A 19980-nucleotide genomic window follows, 5' to 3' on the forward strand; every position below is an offset into this window, starting at 1 on the left:
ATCAGGGGGATAGAAAGGGAGTGGACTTCTTGGGGGGAAGGGAATGTGGAGGTACGGGAAGAGACTGGATAAAAATTGTACACCTACGGATGAGGGCAGTGGGGGGGGGGGTAAGGGCATGGGGTGGGGTGGGAACCAGGTAGATGGGAGCTATGGGGGGGAAAAAGAGGAACAACTGTAATAACCTGAACAATAAAGATTTATTGAAAAAAAAGAGTAACGTGAAAATAGTTAAGGTACAGACACATACATGGCCTATGTAATAAATAAACAGTATAAAGTACATGACTGTCTAACCACTGTGCTGTACACCTGAAACTAATACAAAATAATAGTGATTGTAAACTGTAACCAAACATTGAAACTTAAAAATCAGGTAAAAGACAAAATTGTAACAAAACAAAAAAAAGAAACAGTATAGTTTAAGTAGCTACACTGTACCAGACTCTAAGTACATTTCCCAGGGACCCTAAACTAGTATTGGCAGGATCAAGATTTCATCTCGACTTCTGCCAACAAAGCCCAGCTTCATTTCACAGCACAATATTACCTCCTCACAGAGTTCTTGTCTGGCTTTACATTTTTAGAAAGCTGTATCTATCAAGATTGAGAGATGATTGCCATCCTTTACAATTGCTGATGCTGGTGTATAAATATAAAAATAGCATAAATGAGAAAAATATAATTAGGAGGAAATCCTTAGTCTTAAGTTGAAGAGGATATAATTGATGACTTTAAGGGTCATTCTAATATTCTTTGGGTTACTTATTTTGCTAAGATATTTGGTAACAGCTAAGAAACCTCTGATTATTTCTTTTCTAACTTTCTGAAATCTGTTCAGAAAGTTATGCTATCGATAGTAATGCTATCTTAGTAATGTTATCTATAATTCCTACCCAATCATCCTATCTAATAAAAGAGAAACATGGTAATTGGCGTACGACCGCTACCCTTCCCATTGGCTAATCAGCGAGATATGCAAATTAACTGCCAGCAAAGATGGCGGCCGGCAGCCAGGCAGCTTGAAACTAACATGAGGCTTGCTTGCTTCAGTGACGGAGGAAACCAACGTTCCCCGCCTGCCTTGCCGGCCTCTGAGCCTGCAGTTTGAAAAACATTTTAACAAATATAGAGACTAAACAAAACCCCAGAAAACTGCTTTCAGCGAGCCGGGATCTCAGAACTGGAATTGATACAGAGTTTCGATTATAGAACCTAAACAAACCAGATACCTGCTTTCAGCAGTGGATGCCTAAGAGCTGGAGCCTCAGAGCTAAAGCTGGCCCAGAATCAAAAAAAAGAAAAAGAAAAAAGAAAAAAAGGAGCAGTTGGGAGCTTCAGTCACCCGCCAGCCTGAAAACAGCCCTCAGCCCCTCACCCAGACTGACCAGGCACCCCAGTGGGGACCCCCACCCTGATCCAGGACACCCTTCAGGGCAAACCAGCCAGCCCCCACACATGCACCAGGCCTCTATCCTATATAGTAAAAGGGTAATATGCCTCCCAGCACCGGGATCAGCGTAACAGGGGGCAGTGCCCAAACCCCCTGATCGCCCTGCGGCTCTGTGTGTGACAGGGTGTGGCGCCCCAACCCCCCCTCCTCACGGGCCCTGCTCTGTGTGTGACGGGGTAGAGCCATAACCTCCCCATCGGCCCTGCCCTGAGTGTGAGAGTGGCGGCGCCCCAACCCCCTGATCGGCCCTGCTCTGTGGGTGATAGAGGGCGACGCCCCAACCGCCCCCCCCCCCCCACGGGCCCTCCTCTGTGTGTGATGGGGTAGAGCCATAACCTCCCCATCGGCTCTGCCCTGAGTGTGACAGTGGCGGCGCCCCAACCGTCTGATCCGCCCTGCTCTGTGTGTGACAGGGGGCGGTGCCCCAACTCCCCTATCGGCCCTACTCTGTGAGTGACGGGGGGAGATCCCCAACCCCCTGATGGGCCCTGCTCTGTGCGTGACAGGGGGTGGCGCCACAACCTCCCCATCGACCCTGCCTTGAGTGTGACAGGGGACGGTGCCCCAACCCCCCAATCGGCCCTACCCTGAGGGTGACTGAGGGTGGCATCTCAACTTTCCGATCCGCCCTGCTCTGTGCATGACAGGGGGCGGCGCCCCAACTCCCCAATCGGCCCTGCTCTGAGCCCGACCACGGGCTGCACCTAGGGATTAGGCCTGCCCTCTGCCACCTGGGAGCAGGCCTAAGCCAGCAGGTCGTTATCTCCCGAGGGGTCCCAGACTGCGAGAGGGCACAGGCTGGGCTGAGGAACCCCCCTCTACCCCTGAGTGCACAAATTTTTGTGCACCAGGCCTCTAGTTCTATATAATAAAAGCCTAATAATCTAAATGTCCGTTTGACCAGTCACTATGATGCGCACTGACCACCAGGGGGCAGACGCTCTGACCGGTAGGTTAGCTTCCTGCTATATTTGCTGGAGACAGGCCGGACACACCCTGGAGTCCTCCTGTGGTCCCTCCCAGCCTCGATCGTGCACTGGTGGGGTCCCTTGGCCTGCCCTGCACCCTCTCGCAATCCAGGACCGCTCGAGGGATTCTGGAGAGCCAGTTTTAGCCTGATCCCTGCAGACCAGGCCATGGGACCCCACCGGTGAACGTGCCTGTAGTTGTTTTATAAAAACTTTAAGAAAGCATTTGCACTAATGTAATTCTTATAACTCTGTAAGAGAGATTAGGTGAGCGGGCTCTAAACTATTATGGTGCCTTGGCCCAAATCACCAAACTATACTAAATACAGAGTAATTGGAAATGCATGTCTATCCTATTCACAACTGGGAACACTTTCCATTACACAGCAGATGCAACCATAATAACAACATTCATTTGTACATCACCATAACTGTCACATGCCCCCCATTTGGTCCTCAGAACAACTCTGTAATGAAAGAAGGCAGGTAATGTTACGCTAACCTCATTTTACAAGTAAAGAAAACTGAGACTCAGAGAATTTAAACCATTTGCTAGAGGATCCTTACATAAGCCTCAAACATAGGCCGGCTGAGGAACTCCAAGTCCAGTGCTTGTTTTGTTACTGAAATTTACTGTCAATTACATGTTGGCTTCAATATAGCTTTGAAACATTTCTTTTCTTACCCTGTATAATCTGGTCTAAGTCTGAACTTTACTAAGTGTACTGAGCTCATGAAAGCATTATGTTCATGCTTGTGTGTGATATAGTAACTTATGTTTCTAATATAATAAGTTTATAATATAAACATATTTTCTAAAAATATTTATCTAAGACTGTCAAAAGGATACCCAATTTTGAATGATCAAGAACAGTTTCTAATTATAACAAAAATCCTACTTAAATCCCAAAAGGATAAAAAAAAAAGATGCCTAAGTTGGCAGTCTGTTAAGTTGTAATCGCCTTCTCCTTGCTTACATCCACTTAATGGCACAGACAGTATCATTGCCTTTCTGTCTTTAATTCCTCGGAATCTCCCTACCCAAATGCACTGCCATTACTAAAGCGCAGAATGATCTCACTTAGTAAACCAGCTTCTTGCCCTTTCATTAGGCCCTAATCTAAATTACGGTATAAAGACATAAGGTTCTGTACTCATGACTGGCTCCTGATAAAGGGCACTGGCTTGCCATGTGGCCTGATGAAGTCCTAGGACACAGAAGGATCTTTTTTGGATTTTATCAGTCAATTTATGTTGAGCCAGAAAAATAAAATATAATCTTTGGCCATCTGGTTCTGTAACACTCTGTATTTGTTTAGAAAGGTCATTGTTGTCAAGTTATTGAATGTTATCTCTGGAATTGACAGGAAGAGAGAAGTTTTTGAAAGCAGGCCAGGAATATTAAAGCACCGGATATTAAGGTGTAAAGTAGTAGTTAAAAGGTTGGGCTTTTAGTGTTAAACAAACTACTGTTCAAATCCCAACTCCATTACCTACTAGTAAGAAGTTATCTTGGGCAAGTCAGCAGCTTACTATTTTTCTCACTGATAAAACATAGATAATGCCACTCTAGAAAGACAGTGCCTCTATAAAATGATACAACACATACATATCACTAGCTTATAGTTACCATTCAAAACCTATTCTATAATTATTATGTGTAATTTGTGCCCTCAATTTAATTATGAACAAAGTTAAAATTTTCATTACTTTCATAAATACTTCTCCAGACAGAAGAGTAAAATTTAAACAGGCTCACAATTTATGCTAAGCATATCTAACATGTGGGTTTAGAGCCTGTATCTAACAAAACCTTCAGTCCATCTTAAGCATTTAAGCAACATTCCTTCTTTCTTCATGAGTTTTATAGCATGTATTACTTTGTTGGTGGAATGACTGGTTTGCTGTGTCACTGAAGAATGAAGACTAAGCAATATCAAATCCATAACTATTTCAGTGGAACTAGTACTGCTATTACTAGACAATATACAATATCCTCATGATGTTATGCAATAGTTATTTTCTTTGCATTAGGTAGTTTTCAATTACTGTTTCACAGCAGTACTACCATCCAGCTATTGCAGTAACGAGATGATTCATAATTGATTCAGACAGGCTACTTAGGCCCTTTCCCTTTGTGAGATTAGCAATGTAGTTAAAAATATACAAATAATTAAAACAAATATTTTAAAAAGCAGCTCAATCAAAACTCCATCCAGAATATAGCCAAAGAGCAATGTTTGCAATTCAGTAGGCCAGATTTCAGGATCTCAAAGGTGGGCACATACTTCACCTGCACTTTGACAGGATTGGTCATCAGGATGTGTTGAACTGAATTATCCCCACACATGACTGGTTTCCCCAAAAATCAAAGTAGCACTAAAGACAGAGCAAAAGCCAGTCTCAGGCTGGGAAAGAACATTTTCATATGTTTTCTACTTCAAGAATTAGCTGCTACACATTTCCCTGTTTGGAGTTAAGAATAAAAAAATAAATTAAATAAATAGAATAAAAGGCACACATCTTTCATATGAACCACTGGGTGGGTTCTCTGCTTTCTCCATAATACTGACTTAGGAGATCTGCGAGTAACTAAAAATAAATTTCATCTTATATGCATACATGCATGGCCCATGGACATAAACAAAAATATGGTGAAGGCCTGGGGTGAGGAAGGAGCTGGGTGGCAAATGTAAGAGAAATATAAAAACTGGAGTAAAGCATAAAATATAGAATAGTTGTTCCCAATGTTAGCATGGAGGCTGTGTGGAAACATACATTGCTGAGTCCCATCCCCATGGAGTCTGATTCAGTAAGAATGGGCTAAAGCCAAGAATTTTGCATGCTGAGAAATTCCTACATAATGCTGGTGCTACCGGTCTGGGAATCGCACTTTGAGAGCCACTCCTTCTCAATTGTCTAAATTTTTAAAATACATTAAGAAACAAAATGTAAACTGGAAATTATTTGTTATGAATGTAGATTTATGAAAGACTTGGAGTTCCAATTAGCAAATCTATATACTACGAGGAAAGGCCTTGGTCCTAATAAAAGGATAGTTAATTGATGTGTTAGTGAATCAAACATATCAGAAGATATCTCCTGTCAAATATTCAAATATGGTTCATAAAAGTACCACTAGAGCCCTCACTGGGTGGCTCAGTTGATTGCAGTATTGTGCCATGCACCGAAAGATTGTGGGTTTGATTTCAGGCCAGGGCACATACCTTGGTTGCAGGTTCCATCCCCAGTTGGGGAGCTTATGGGAGGCAACAGATCAATGTTTCTCTCTCTCTCTTCATCTCTCTCTCTCTCTCTCTCTCTCTCTCTCTCTCTCTCTCTCTCTCTCTGTCTCCCAGTTGGGGAGCTTATGGGAGGCAACAGATCAATGTTTCTCTCTCTCTCTTCATCTCTCTCTTCATCTCTCTCTTCATCTCTCTCTCTCTCTCTCTCTCTCTCTCTCTCTCTCTCTCTCTCTCTCTCTCTGTCTTTTTCTCTACCTCCCTCTCTCCTTCCTTCCCTCCCTCTCTCCTTCTCTCTCTAAATATCAATGAAAACATATCCTAGAGTGAGGATTAAAAAAAAAAGTACCACTGAGTTTGAAATGCCCTTCACCTTCACTATTTGAAGGAAGGAAATTCTAATGTGACAGGCTCCTTGGTTAAAAGGCTTCCCAAAAAACACAAGCTCACAATATTAATGAAGCCTTAAAAATAAAAGGTATCATTATATTCCATTTACAGATGAAATTTCTGCCTAAGAGGGGATAAGACACATCAAAAGGTAAATCAACCAACAAGTGCAGAGTCAAAACTTTAATACAGATTCAAAGTGTTTCTTTTTTTGTTTCAACCTTACAATACTACCGTATAGTCTTTAAAAGAGTCAGAGAGGTTAGAAGCAACACTGAGATCCTAATTCAATCTAAGCGTATGCAAAACAGAAAATGCTGAAATATATACAGCTGTGAGAACTAAATGGATTATAAGCATTATATCTGTTAGTCTTGAACATAATCATAAACATCACCTATAAACTGTACATACTATTAAATGCCTAGACAGGATCATCAAATATAGGGCACTAGAAGGTAGCTGGTCTACCAGCATTTAGCATAGTCTTTGGCAGCACAACTCCACTTAGCAAGACATTTGTGGAGATTGGCTGACAGCAAGGTTCACGAGCAGATGCTGCATGGAAACCACCATATTCAGAGAGAGTTGAAGAACACATTAGGTATACACTGAAGTCATACACTCAAAGATGTGGCATTTATCGGCTGCTTGGAAACCAGAGCCGATAAGCCAGCCCAGAGACAGCAATCACCATTATGATGATGCTATTAAGGCAAGTTTACCCTTAAAAAAGAAAACACAAACATTGGCCCCAAATGGTGTTCTAGTGTTTGAGGTCAGGGAGCAGTGTGAAGACTTGCAATAATTACAGGAAACCTCCTAAAATAACTATTCTGTTTCTTAAGAAAGGGAAAAATAAGTAAACAAAACAAAGGCCTTACATGTTAGCAGTAAGTTAAAAACCCAGGAATGATTAGGATGGCCAATATATATATTTTTTATTTCTTAAAAAACAAAATAACAAGTGTTGGTAAGGCTCTGGAGAAATTAGAACCCTTGTGTGCTGTTGGTCTTACCAATGTAAAATGGTGCAGCTATTATAAAAAATAGTATGGAAGTTCCTAAAAAAATTAAAAACAGAATTGCTATACAATCTAGCAATCCCATTTCTGGACATACTAGTAGTATATCCCAGAAAAATTAAAAGCAAGATTTCTAAGAGATATTTGTACACCCATGATCAATGTGGCATTATTCACAATAGCCAAGAGGTGAAAGCAACCTAAATGCCCATCGGTGGATGAATAAAGAAAATGTAGTATACAAATACAATTGAACATAACTCAGCCTAAAAAAAAAAAAAAAAAAAAAGGGAATCTGTCATACGCTACAATATGGATAAACCTTGAGGACATTATGCTAAGTAAAATAAGACAGTCACAAAAACACTCACACTGCATGACTCTACTTACATAAAACATCTAAAGTAGTCAAACTCTTAGAAAGTAGAACAGTGATTACCAGAGGCCGAGGGAAAGGAGAAAAGAGAGTTATTCTTCAAAGGGTAGAGAGTTTCAGTTTGTAAGATGAAAAAGTTCTAGGGATCTGTATGCATATAGTTAACTCTATTGTACTGCACACTTAACAGTTAATAAGGTTTTAAAAAACTAAGAATAAAAATGTCTTGAAAACTCTAGTAAGGTTAATAGAAGTGTTGGAGAGGTTTAATATCACTGAAGAAAAAACAGTTTTCACATGAGTAAATTTAATCTTTGTCATCTCTTAATAATACCAATTTCTATAATGGTTTCAATCTATGGTTTAAATTTATAATTGATAATGAAAAGGAGGTATACCATATCAGAACTGTTCAGAGGTCTTTTAAAAATCTTACTTATTCTCACCCAGAGAGATGCTCCCAGTTGAGTGAGTCATCATTACTGATGCAACTATGCTTTATTCTTCAACTGTCCTGGACTGAAAACAAATTGAGAATTTCGTTTTTAAATGACAGTTTAACTCATTTGTAAGAAAATTCATTTAAAACACTTTTAAATGAATATAATATGTATTAATATAACATATAATAATGGATATAATAAGGAAATTACATATATTGTTTGATATAAGTAAACTTTCTTCATACCAAAAAGCTAAAAATGGGTTGAAGTTTCTATGCATATAAGATCACATCTCCACTGGGCTGGGCACCTTTGGAGAACAGAACCAATAATATATGAAAAGGCAGATAAAAAAAATACTTCTCAAGACTTCTGAAATATCCTGCCCAGGACATTTCTCTTTTCAACAGCCCTTTTTTATGTGCATAACCTTTTTTCCCCATTATCTCCTCTATCCTCCAAAATCCTTTGTTCATCTTTCTCCCCCCACATTTTAGAGGAAGAAAATAACTAAATTTTCCATACTCAAATTTTAGAAACAAAATCAAAGGTATCTCTCATTTCTGTATACTGCTGTTTCATCTCCAGGGAAACAAAGCCACAATTTAAGAACTAGGGTTAATAAAATCTTTTTACACTGACTTGACTTTGGTGCATTTTTCTTATACCATATTTTTAAAATCTATTGAGAAGTGTCTAGTAGTACCATAAAATTAAGTCCTTAAGAGGCTCCATGAATCAAAATGTTCTACTGGTAAAAATTATATAAAGACATGATTTAATGTGAAAATTATACATTATAACGTCTCTAAGAGAATATTTCAGCTCTGTAATATCATATATCCCTTAATTCCTGACATTTTTGTGTTAGATATTTTCTAATGTACCTTTTTCATTTCTTGTTTCTGTCACTAATTTTTTTGTGTTATTTCCTTAAGTGAATGCCCTTGAATTTACAATTAGCATTTCAACCTAAAACATTCTAGTTTGAATTAATTCCTATGTAAATTTTTTTCCTGCAATATACCTCCATTCCCTTCCCTTTCTTTTTTTAATTATTATTGTCAAACAAACTATGTCTTTATATGTTATAAGCTCATCAACAAAGATTTATTATTACTGCTTCATGCAGTTGTCTTTTAAAACAGGAGAGAAAAAGTTACAAAGAAAAAAAAATGTATTTCCATGTGTATCTTTCATAATACTCACATTGTTACCTTTACTATTGCTCTTTATTTTCTCATGTGGATTAGAGTTTACTGTCTAGTATCCTTCTGTTTCAAACTGAAGGACTCTCCTTAATATTTCTTGTTGGGTCAGTCTGCAAGCAACAAATTCTCTTGATTTTCATTTATTTGTAAATGTCTTAATTTCTCCTTCATCTTTGAAGTTTAGCTAAATACGGAATTCCTGGTTGATAGTCTTTTTCTTTTAATACTCTGAAAATGTCTTCTAGCCTCCATGGTTTCTGATTAAGTTAGCTATTGATCTTATTGGGAATTCCTTTTACATGTTATTTTTTTCTTTCGGCTTTTAAAATTTCTTTCACTTTTGTAAATTTGACTATGATGTGTCTAACTGTGGATAGCACTATTTAACTTAAAGTACACTGAGTAATGTGTAGATTAATATTTTAAATTAAGTCTTCTGCCATTATTTCTTTTGGGACTTCAATTATGCATACGTTGACACACTTGATGACACCCCATAGATCTTGTTAAGCTCTGTTCATTTTTATTTTCTTACTATTCCTCACAATGGATAATCTCTAGTGAATTATCTTTAAATTGACAAATTATTTCATTTGTCAACTCCTATCTGTTAAGCCCAACTAGTAAATTTTCATTTCAGTTATTATACTTTTAAACTTCAGAATTTTCATATGGTACTTTTCCAATAATTTCTATGTTGATTGATATTCTCTTTAGCAAGACATCATTCTTATACCTTCCTTTAATTCTTTACATGATATCATTTAGTTCTTGGAACATATTTATAAAAACTGACTTAAAGTCTGTCTATTAAGCCCCGATCTGAGATCCCGATGGGACATTAATTCTTTTAGCAGATTTTTGTGGTTTTCTTTCCTGTGTATGTGGTATACTTTCCTATTTCTTGCATGTCTCAATTTTTTGTTCAAAACTGAACATTTTAGATAATGTATTTTAACAACTGTAGTGTCAAATTCTCCACACTGCCCCACCAAGATTTTTAACACCGATTTTGTTTTTATTGATGACACTACAAATAGTTTAGCACTTTCATGAGCTAATTTTGTAGATTCTGTGTTCCCTGTAGTGTGCTGGCCACTGAGCCCTCTACTAATTTTTTTTAAGTCCTATTTTTATTTTTAAGCCTGGCTTTTTAGGAGTCACACTAGGTCAGTATAACTTAGTGGTCAAACCAATGACTGGTTAGAGGATTTCCTTAAATGTTTGCCTGTATGTCTTCCATCATTTGCCCAAGGAATTTTTATGAGTAGTCACACCTTTGAAATTCAGTCAATTTATAAAACAGTCCTAGCTTTCTTTTCCTACTTACATAAAACCTCAGCCATAGGTGATCTCCTTCCCCAGGTCTTTCCTGGGCATGTGCACAGCTGTGCACATTGTGCAACCTTTTAGATCCCCAGGAATACTTTGGAGCTTTTCCAAATTCCCTAGGGTTGGCTAATTCTCCAAGATTTCCTTTTAAAATCCTGAGCAGACACTTGTTTGCCCCAACTGAAATCACAGCCTTAAGCAGGGGATATGTTGCCAACAGTTGCTATTGTTTCAGCAAAACCCTGATAGGCCTCTTCTTTTCCCAACTGGGCTGAGCTCTGAGTCAAATCAAATAGTCAACCACTCTCTGAGAATAGAGTTTTCCCAGGGAGCTGCAAGCTTGGACAACATATCAACTGTGCTTTGGAGCTGGTGTTTTTAATGAATATCCAAAAGTGGTCAGATCTCTCCACTGTCTGGTCTGTAATGCTGCCAGCTTTTGCTATATCACTAAGCTGGGGAAAGAGGAAAGATGGAAATCACTTCTAGTTAAAATGTCACAGGTTCCACTGTCTTCTCATGGTTCAGTAGTTTTCTCTTGGGCCATGGATTTTCAGTTCATTCTCTGGTTAACTGCCAGAATTCTGAAATGGTTGGTTGTAATTGTTTTGTCCATGTTTTTGTTGTTTGAGCAAATAAAAGGAGGCCCTCGTTCCACCAATGTGAAAGCCAATCAATCTCTGGAATTTTAAATCTATCTTCTTGTAGTTTTAAACACAAAAAGCATTTTAACAAAAAATTTGTTTAAAAAATTATACTTATAAATTTTTGGATCATTGATTCTTATCTCTAGTAGAAACATGAAAAAAAACCATATTTCAATATTTAAAGTTAAATAGTAGAGACTCTACTCTCTGAGAGGAAAAACTAAACTGCATGAGCAATGGCTCAATATATTCCCTGCTAATTAATATGTAAATGATCAAAAATAAGGTGACTCCTGGTCTTAGATCCACTTTCAGCCCCAAAAGACTTGCCCAAGTCTTTTCTGGATAACAGAAATAAGTGCAAGTGAGGAAGAAAGACTACTCCACCTTATCTTACCTGGCTGACCCAGGCCAAATCCAACAACTCTGACAGGGAGAAAAGAGTCACAAAAGACTGAGAGTGAGAAACTTAACGGAGAAGAGGAATCAGAGCCCTGAACATAGACAGCAACCCTATTGCCTGAGAATCAGTATGGAGAGATTGGTTTACCTCAGGTTCACCCAAGTATCAGCCAAACCCATGTAGTTGTGGTAGAATAAGGTGAGCTTCTGTAAAGGAAAAGAATTATTTATTACTATTATCCCTCTTCAATATTGCATGATATTTGCAAGCCATGGAATGACCAAAACTGTCAAAAGAGGACAAGCAAAGTAAATATCCTTTAGCAAAACTTTTGTTTTCAAGAACACTGTTATGCTTCTTTTGCTTTTTTTATTGTTGTGTAACAAACCACCCCAAAACTTACTGGCTCAAGAAAAATAACCATTTGTTTGTAATGCTGCAGGCTAAGCTGGGCTTACCTAGGCACTTCTGTTTCTCCTGCTGATGGTTACTCGTGATTACTTTCAGCTGGCAGGGGGGAGGTGGGCTCAGCTAGAGTACTAGGGTACCTAGGTTGCTATTTCCATGCAATCTCAGGGCCTCTCTGTCTCCATGTGACTTCTTTTCCAAATGTTGTCTCTGTGAAGGTAGCCAGATTTCTTACATGATGATTCAGGTCTCCCGAAACACTAAAGCCAAAACGACGTGGCCTTCTTAGGGCTTACATCCAGATCTGGAGGAGTTTAATTCTGTGGCATTCTGTTTTGTAAAATAAGCTACTGGCCCAGTCCCGATTGAAAGGAAAGGGACTTCACATGGGCATGAATATCCAGAGGTGTGATTCACTATAACCACCATCAATGCTACAGAACAGCAATTTTCAACTGGTATGCTGCAAAGATTTCTGAAACATGCAACACCTAACTAGTCAGGGGTACTGACCTCTTTTCCCTTAGATTGTCAAATTAAAAAAAAAAAAGACCACAATCAATATAACAATAGCTATCCAGTATGAATGCCCTGTCTTGAACCATAAATACATAGGTCATATAATACAGTTGCATCTTATTGGTCACATCACATAATAAGGTTGCATCTGATTAGCTAATTCTTGGTACTAGAAAAACTTATATACAAGTATAGGCAACTGATTTTTAAAAGTCACTTTGGAGCAAAAAAGGTAGGTAATTACTAGTTTTTTTTATCAATCAAAATTATACGTTTATTTTTATCAGATCTGCAAAAAATATATTTTTTGGTGTGCTGCAAAATTTTAGTAGTTTGTGTGTGCCATGAGATTTTTTTAAAAAAAGGTTAAAAATCACAGCTATAGGGAGCATTTGAGAGCTTGCTCCTAAGCATATATTATCAGGTAAACTTTTCCTCCCTCCCTCCCTCCCTTCCTCCCTCCTCCCTCCCTTCCTTCCTTTTTTAAATCACTGCTATAGAAAACTAAGACATTAAGGCCAACGTTCACATGAAATGGGAGCAATACAAAGAACTATAAAATGGTTAAAGCTAAATGAAGACTGGGCAATTATAGTCAAACTAGAGGCCCAGTACACGAAATTCGTGCACGGAGGGGGGGGGGTCCCTCAGCCTAGCCTGCACCCTCTCCAATCTGGGACCCCTCAGGCAGTCGGACATCCCTCTCGTAATCCAGGACCACTGGCTCCTAACTGTTCACCTGCCTGCCTGCCTGATCGCCCCTAACCACTCTGCCTGCCTGCCTGATCGCCCCTAACTGCTCTCCCCTGCCCACCTGATCGCCCCTAATTGCCACCGTGGCTTTTTCCGGAAAGGTGTCCAGAAGACATCTGGTCTAATTAGCATATTACCATTTTATTAGTATAGATTCCATTCTCTGTGCCTTCCCATACTGAGCGTCAATCTAGATTCAGTGAGAATCTTAAATATAGGTGGGAGAAAATATGAACCTGATTAATCACTTAAAAGCCATATGACCTTGGATAAGTCAATCATCCTCTCTAAGTTTCAGCTCCTCAGTTGTAAAATGGAAAAGTATACAGGCCCTGCTTATCTTAAAGGAAAACTGTATGGAACAAATAAGATAAGAAATGAGTAAAAAGCTTTGAAAACTAAACTGCTACACAAAAATAAGAAAGTATTATTTATCTAACAGATCCTAAGTATAGTCAACCTAAGTAGGCTCTATTCTCTCTATTAATCCTATCTAATAAAGAAGGAATATGCTAATTGACCCTCACACCATCACAAAGATGGCAGCACCCACAGCCAATAAGGAGGGAATATGCTAATTGACTACCATGCCCTCAAAGATGGCGGTGGCCACAACCACAAGATGACGGCGCCCAGTCCCCTCAGCCCCACCGGGGCAGCAGACAGGCCCAGCCTTGCCACACGCCTGTCTCCAGAGTCTCCCAGTCCCCTCAGCCCTCCAGTCGCTCAGAGCCAGCCCGAGGCGCAGGCAAGCCTTGGCTGTCAGCTGCCCAGCTCTCAAGGGCAGGCCCGAGGTGCAAGCAAGCCTCGGCTGTCGACTGCCCAGCCACGCAGGGCTGCCCGAGGCTCAGGTAACCAGGGCCGGCTGAGGCTTGTGCTGCCGGCAGTGGCAGCAGCAGAGGTGTGATGGGGGCATCACCTTCCCCTGATCGCTGGGTCGCCTCTTGCCCCTGAGGGCTCCCGGACTGTGAGAGGGGGCAGGCCGGGCTGAGGGACCTCCTTCCAGCATGAATTTTCATGCGCCGGGCCTCTAGTAAAATTATAATAACCATAGTTAATTACTCCATATGCTAAATTACTACCCACAGCAATGATATTATATAGCAGTGATGGCGAACCTTTTGAGCTCGGCATGTCAGCATTTTGAAAAACCCTAAGTTAACTCTGGTGCGTGTCACATATAGAAATTTTTTGATATCTGCAACCATAGTAAAACAAAGACTTATATTTTTGATATTTATTTTATATATTTAAATGCCATTAAACAAAGAAAAATCAACCAAAAAATGAGTTCGCGTGACACCTCTGACATGCGTGTCATAGGTTCACCAGCACTGTTATATAGTACAACAACAGGCTAAAAGTACCCTATGTTCTGTTACTATAAAGAATAAACACCAACACTAAATGTTTATTGTTTTCTGATTATATGTCAGGTGCTCTTAGATACTTCAGGTAAACTATAATCCTTACAATAAGTCAACAAGGTAGGTATTATCCCTCTTTTAAAAATAAATAAATCGAGTCAAAATACTGATTAGTTAAGTGAACTGCCCTGGTCACACAGCAGTAAATAGAGAAACCATTATGAATTTTTAATATATAATAGGTACTTAAACATTTGTTGTCTAAGTTAAAGAACAAATAAATAAAGCCAGGACTGTCTGACATTTAAAGAAAGGAGTCTTTCAACTATAGCTATTAAAATATCTCCCTCCCATAATTTCTATTTTATATGCAGCAATTGAAACTGTAATCACAGCAAACATATATAATTACATGAGCAATTCATCATCTTTCTCATCTGCAAAAATTGTTTCCCGTCTAAAAAGTATCTTCATTTTTTTAAAGGTCTAATCCTTAATCCATCTACCGAGTCATTATGAATTATAATGGTCATATTAAAACGTGGAAATACCAAGTGGAAAACAGTGATACCAACGTATCTCTAAAATAAAACAAAAACCAGCAAATATTTTTAAATGGCAAAATACGTGCATTCTGAATGACAAATAAAAGTTCACATCCTTATATTATGAAGAGATCTTAAAATTTAAAAGGAGGAGGAGGAACAAAAGAAACTGCCCAACAGGAAAATGGGCTAAAGATATAAATGGATAGTCAACAAAAAAATACAAATGGTTGATAAACATGCTTTTAATTTTTTTTAGTCATTCATTATTTAAAAATGCAAATCAAAGTGAGATTTTTATTCAACTATCAGATTGGCAAAAATACAAAAAAAAAAAAATTTACAAAGATTGATCATGTCCAGTGTCAGAGAGCATACAATGGTATGACCTTTCTAGAAATCAATCTGCTGGTTGATAAAAACATTCAAAACGTGCCCAGATCTTCTAGCCAGGGATTCCATTCCTAAGAATTCATATAAAGGAAATAAATACCTGCACAAAGATGCACATACAATTAATCATAATATCAATACAAGAGACCATCCTAAATGTTGAGAATTGCTTAAATTGATACATTCATATAATGCCAATAAAGAGATAGAAAATGTTATTACCATGAAAGGATGTTTAAGATATGATTGTCAAAGTTAAACAAATTTTATGACCCAATTTTTGTGTAAGGTTTGAATTTGTAAAGGAGAGCAAATGCATGAGCAGAAGCACAGCCGAGAGCACCAATGTGAGCACAGATGCACTCACTGCGACAGGAATCCTGAGGAAATGTGACAGTAATCTCGTGAGCAGATGTGTAGTCATCATCAAGCAGAATGATGATGGTATTTTTTTGCTTTTTGCTTTCTTTCTTTGTAACTTCCTGAATTTTCAGAATGTTTTACAATGAGCATATGTAATTTTTGTGATCATAATACAATAAAATTATTTTTATTTAAAACTAGAGGCCTGGTGAACGACATTCGGGCACTGGGGGGGCAGGTTCCCTCAGCCTGGCCTGCGCCCTCTCACAGTCCGGGACCCCTCGGGGGATGTCCTACTGCCGGTTTAGGCTCGCTCCCTCCACCACCACCGCTGTGCTCGCCAGCCGTGAGCCCGGCTCCTGTGGGAGCACGCTGACCACCACTGAGTGTCTGCCCCATGGTGGTCAGTGCACATCATAGCAATCAGTTGTTCCGCCACTTAGCTTATTTGCATATTAGCCTTTTATTATATAGGATGATGTCAACTGTCATAAACCCAAGGTCCCATAAACTTTCAAGTGTTATTACTTTAATGTAAAATGCTAATTTAAAAATCAGTTGATGTGGATACCAAATGAAAATATATATTCCTTTCAAATGATAAATTCAAAATCAAGTAGTTTCTATCCACAAATCATCTGAATTTATGATTTCTTTAAAAATGTCACTTCAAAAATTAAAGCAGAAATGTTTGTGTGCTATAGAATATACTTGGCATAAATATGCTATATTATGTCTTTGTGAAATAACTTGCATATGTAAAGTCCTAAAGACTTTGATTCTATCACTCAAAAATCCAGCATCACTTGGTATGTTAACTTAGGAGCCTAACTTATACTCGTTATTTATAAAGTATAATGGGAATTTTCAATTAACCATGGTTAAGTGTACCCACAATTAATCTTGCTTTTCCGTTTAGTTATTGCACCCAGAGTGTGAGCAGGGTAGTTACTTGTTTGGTAGCTCTCTCAGCTCTGTTTACGTTGAATGAAGCCAGGATTCTAGAAAAAGAAATGCTTAAAACTAATTAATTATTCAACTTGGATAGTGGATGAGCAAATGAATAGCTACTATCCTCAGGATTGAATGTGAATAACATCCAGGTATACCACTACCCTGTTCCCCACCTAGGGACTCTGGAAACTTTGGGGGCCACTTAGGTTGCCACAACAATTGGGGAGCCACTTTGGACCACATATGCTAAACATGCTGCTACGTGGGGATCCCACCAAGTACTGCCCCATCCACAATGACAACAGTGTCCCCATTAAGACAGGAACCAAAATTTTCTTGTTCATTATTGTATTTCTAGCCTACTATATAGCAGGCATTAAATAATTATTTGTTGAACAAAGTCAAAACAAGCAACTTCTAGCTTGAGTGAGAGACAATATAAAATAATGAAAAGTGACAAAAGAGAAATTAGACAGTTTTCTACTTTGTCACGAGAGGCCTTTGTGACTGTGCTCATTATGTTTAGGGGACTTCTAGGATCAGATACATCCATCCGAGATATGGAGAAAAGCATAACATTCCACACCCAAATATAAATTATAAGAGGGTTATTTTCATATACACCTTCCTCTATTAGTAAAACTAAGCAATTGTGTCAACTTAAGACATAAACATTGTGCCAACTTAGCTCAATCTTGCCTTGGCAACTGGGTGGCAAAACAGTGTTGCGGTTTTAAAGTCTGGGCTCCGGAATAAGACTGCTGGGTTTAAGTTTGGCTTTACCATGCATTACCTGAGTAATTTACTTAACATCTTAACATACCATTCAAACTCTGGCAATTTACTGAACATCCCCTAGCATCGGTCTTCTCATATATAAAACAGAATAATGAAACAGGTTCACAACACCCTATTCTTAGCCCCTGGGCCAGATATGTCACATGACTTAGAAATGTTTGAATTTTAGAAAGTACTACCAGATATCTTACACCCCAACTGGATCTAGAGCAGCAACCCATAATCACACACATTAACATTTCTATAGCTAAATGAATGAACGTTCAAAGTGTTCAGGTTTGACTAACTCAAAAACCCATGAGTTGTTTTGAGGCTAAATCAGTTTTGCCACAAACTTAAGGAACTGGTGATTTTTTAAAGCCTTTTGAAATTCACAAGTGAATATAAGGAATCATGGGTCTGTAGGACCTACTCCCCTCAGATAATGTGAAGGTTAAGTGAGTATATATAAGGTATTTACTCAGTGCCTCTCACATGGGTAGCACTTAATAAATATTGGTTATCATTATAAAACTAGAGGGCCAGTGCACAAAATTCATGTACTTGGGAGGGGGGGTGTTCCCCAGTCTGGCTTGTGCACTCTCACAGTGCGGGAGCCCCGCGATTGATCTCCCCAAAGAGGTAGGCCCCACCCACCCATCCAGGGCTCCTTGATAGATTGCCCCAAAGAGGTAGGCCAGAGCTGAGGGTCCCACCTCTGCACCACACAGAGCCGCCGGGACCCACCTCCGTGCAGCGCACGTAGTGTCAAGTCCCCGCCTACCCGCGCTCGCCCGCTACGCATGCAGTCTACTGGTGACGAATTGTCACAGCGTGAGGGCATCACAGCGTGAGGGCATCACAGCGTGAGGGCATCACAGCGTGAGGGCATCACAGCGTGAGGGCATCACAGCGTGAGGGCATCACAGCGTGAGGGCACCACAGCGTGAGGGCACCACAGCGTGAGGGCGTGACGACCACATAGGCTTTTATTAGTATAGATTAACAAATGAGATACAAGATAACTATAGTAGTAAGCGGACTTGTGTTAGCTGGGGTAGGAGGAAGGGGTAGGGTAAGTAGTGGTTAGAAGGGAATCTAAGACAATTATGTTAATTAAAATAAAACAAAATGAGAACTGATGGACCCTAAATTGAAATAATGCATGTATCACACTGAACTCTTAAGTAAACACTCACTTCCTTTTAATAAAAGGGAGTTTCTCCAGGAGTTAAGATCTGAAGATGTTTCATATTTTCTATTTTACATGTGGTTTCCTCCTACTTACAACTCTATATAGCTTTCTTCCTAAAAGTGGGTCTGATAATGAAGCTTTTGCTCAAGGTAGGTCCAAAACTGGTTTCTCCTTAATTTAAAAAAGCAATAAATTCTTGTGGACTATAGCAGGATACAGTAAAATTTGAGAAATTAAATAGTAAATGCAAGAAGTATATTGAACCCTATCTCCAATATATGCCCATTTATCTCCTCCCTGTCTACTGGTTTCCTGAACTAAACTTCCAGAGAAACTATAAGACTTAAGGGGGAAATGAAGAGAACTATCACTTATTGGTACTACTCTGTGCCAAGCATTGGATTATGTACTTCACATATATCCCTTATTTAATTTTTACAAGTCTGCAAGGCAACAGTTATTATCCCATATTACATAAGGATATTGAATTAATAAGTGGGTGAACTAAGATTCAAGCTCAGGTTTGACTAACTCGAAAACCCATAAGCTGTTTGCTCTAGAATACTTTGATAAAGGATAGAGCTTTATTCTCACATTCTTGACTGTTAGCTTCCTTTGTATTTGTATAAAGTATTTTTTAAGTGCACATAAGATTAAATTTATATTATCTCTTAGATTAAATGCATTATAGTTCTTTATATAATCCAAAATTTGAAATGCACTTGCAATTTTTATCTTAATTTATCTCTGAAAAAAATAATAAAAGGATATCCATAAATTACATGTATCCTCTTTAGTTATAACAGCATATTCATGTGCATATTGCATTAAGTTTCCAAGCAATTAGCAACACAATTATAGTCAACGAAAGTCAAAGAACTTCAAATTTGAGAGAGATTTTAAAGATAAAATGTATATTTTGTTGAATAACCATTCTGGTCATGAATCTTTTTATGGAGTTTAACCTCCCAAATATCTCTACCATTCCAGAGTTCATTGACTTTTTAGGGGGTGTATTCTTTATGACAAATTAAAATTACTCTTTCTATAATTTAAACTCATTCTATTTCAGCCGGGCTTTTAAGACGATAACAAGTCTCTAACATACCTGTCATTTTGCTACTTTATTGATTTTCACTGCAAGTTTGTAACAAAAAAAAGAGAAATACAAATACATTTGAAAACAGATTTTAAGTTTTCTCCCCTCCTTTCCCCA

General features: G+C 38.7%; 1 protein-coding gene across 36 annotated transcripts in view; it reads right to left on the bottom strand.

Moving 5' to 3' along the window:
- RFX3 (regulatory factor X3) overlaps nucleotides 1-19980 on the bottom strand; it is a 272040-nt gene that overhangs the window by 219784 nt on the left and 32276 nt on the right. For 17 of the 36 annotated variants that reach the window (XM_036331005.1, XM_036330992.1, XM_036330997.1 and 14 more), the window contains 2 exons: nucleotides 11638-11696; nucleotides 7901-7973 (listed from right to left, as the gene is read on the bottom strand). The exons of 2 other annotated variants lie outside the window; for them this stretch is intronic. In XM_036331005.1, coding sequence (XP_036186898.1) covers nucleotides 7901-7934 — 34 coding nt within the window. In that variant the 5' untranslated portion in view covers nucleotides 7935-7973; nucleotides 11638-11696. Of the gene's footprint in view, nucleotides 1-7900; nucleotides 7974-11637; nucleotides 11697-11948; nucleotides 12109-13307; nucleotides 13600-16733; nucleotides 16840-19872; nucleotides 19902-19980 lie in introns of those variants that run through there. 17 more of the 36 variants (XM_036331009.1, XM_036331010.1, XM_036331000.1 and 14 more) reach the window with 6 other exon arrangements.

The sequence above is a fragment of the Myotis myotis genome, unplaced genomic scaffold (genome assembly GCF_014108235.1).
Source record: "Myotis myotis isolate mMyoMyo1 unplaced genomic scaffold, mMyoMyo1.p scaffold_m19_p_12, whole genome shotgun sequence".
Taxonomy (NCBI): domain Eukaryota; kingdom Metazoa; phylum Chordata; class Mammalia; order Chiroptera; family Vespertilionidae; genus Myotis; species Myotis myotis.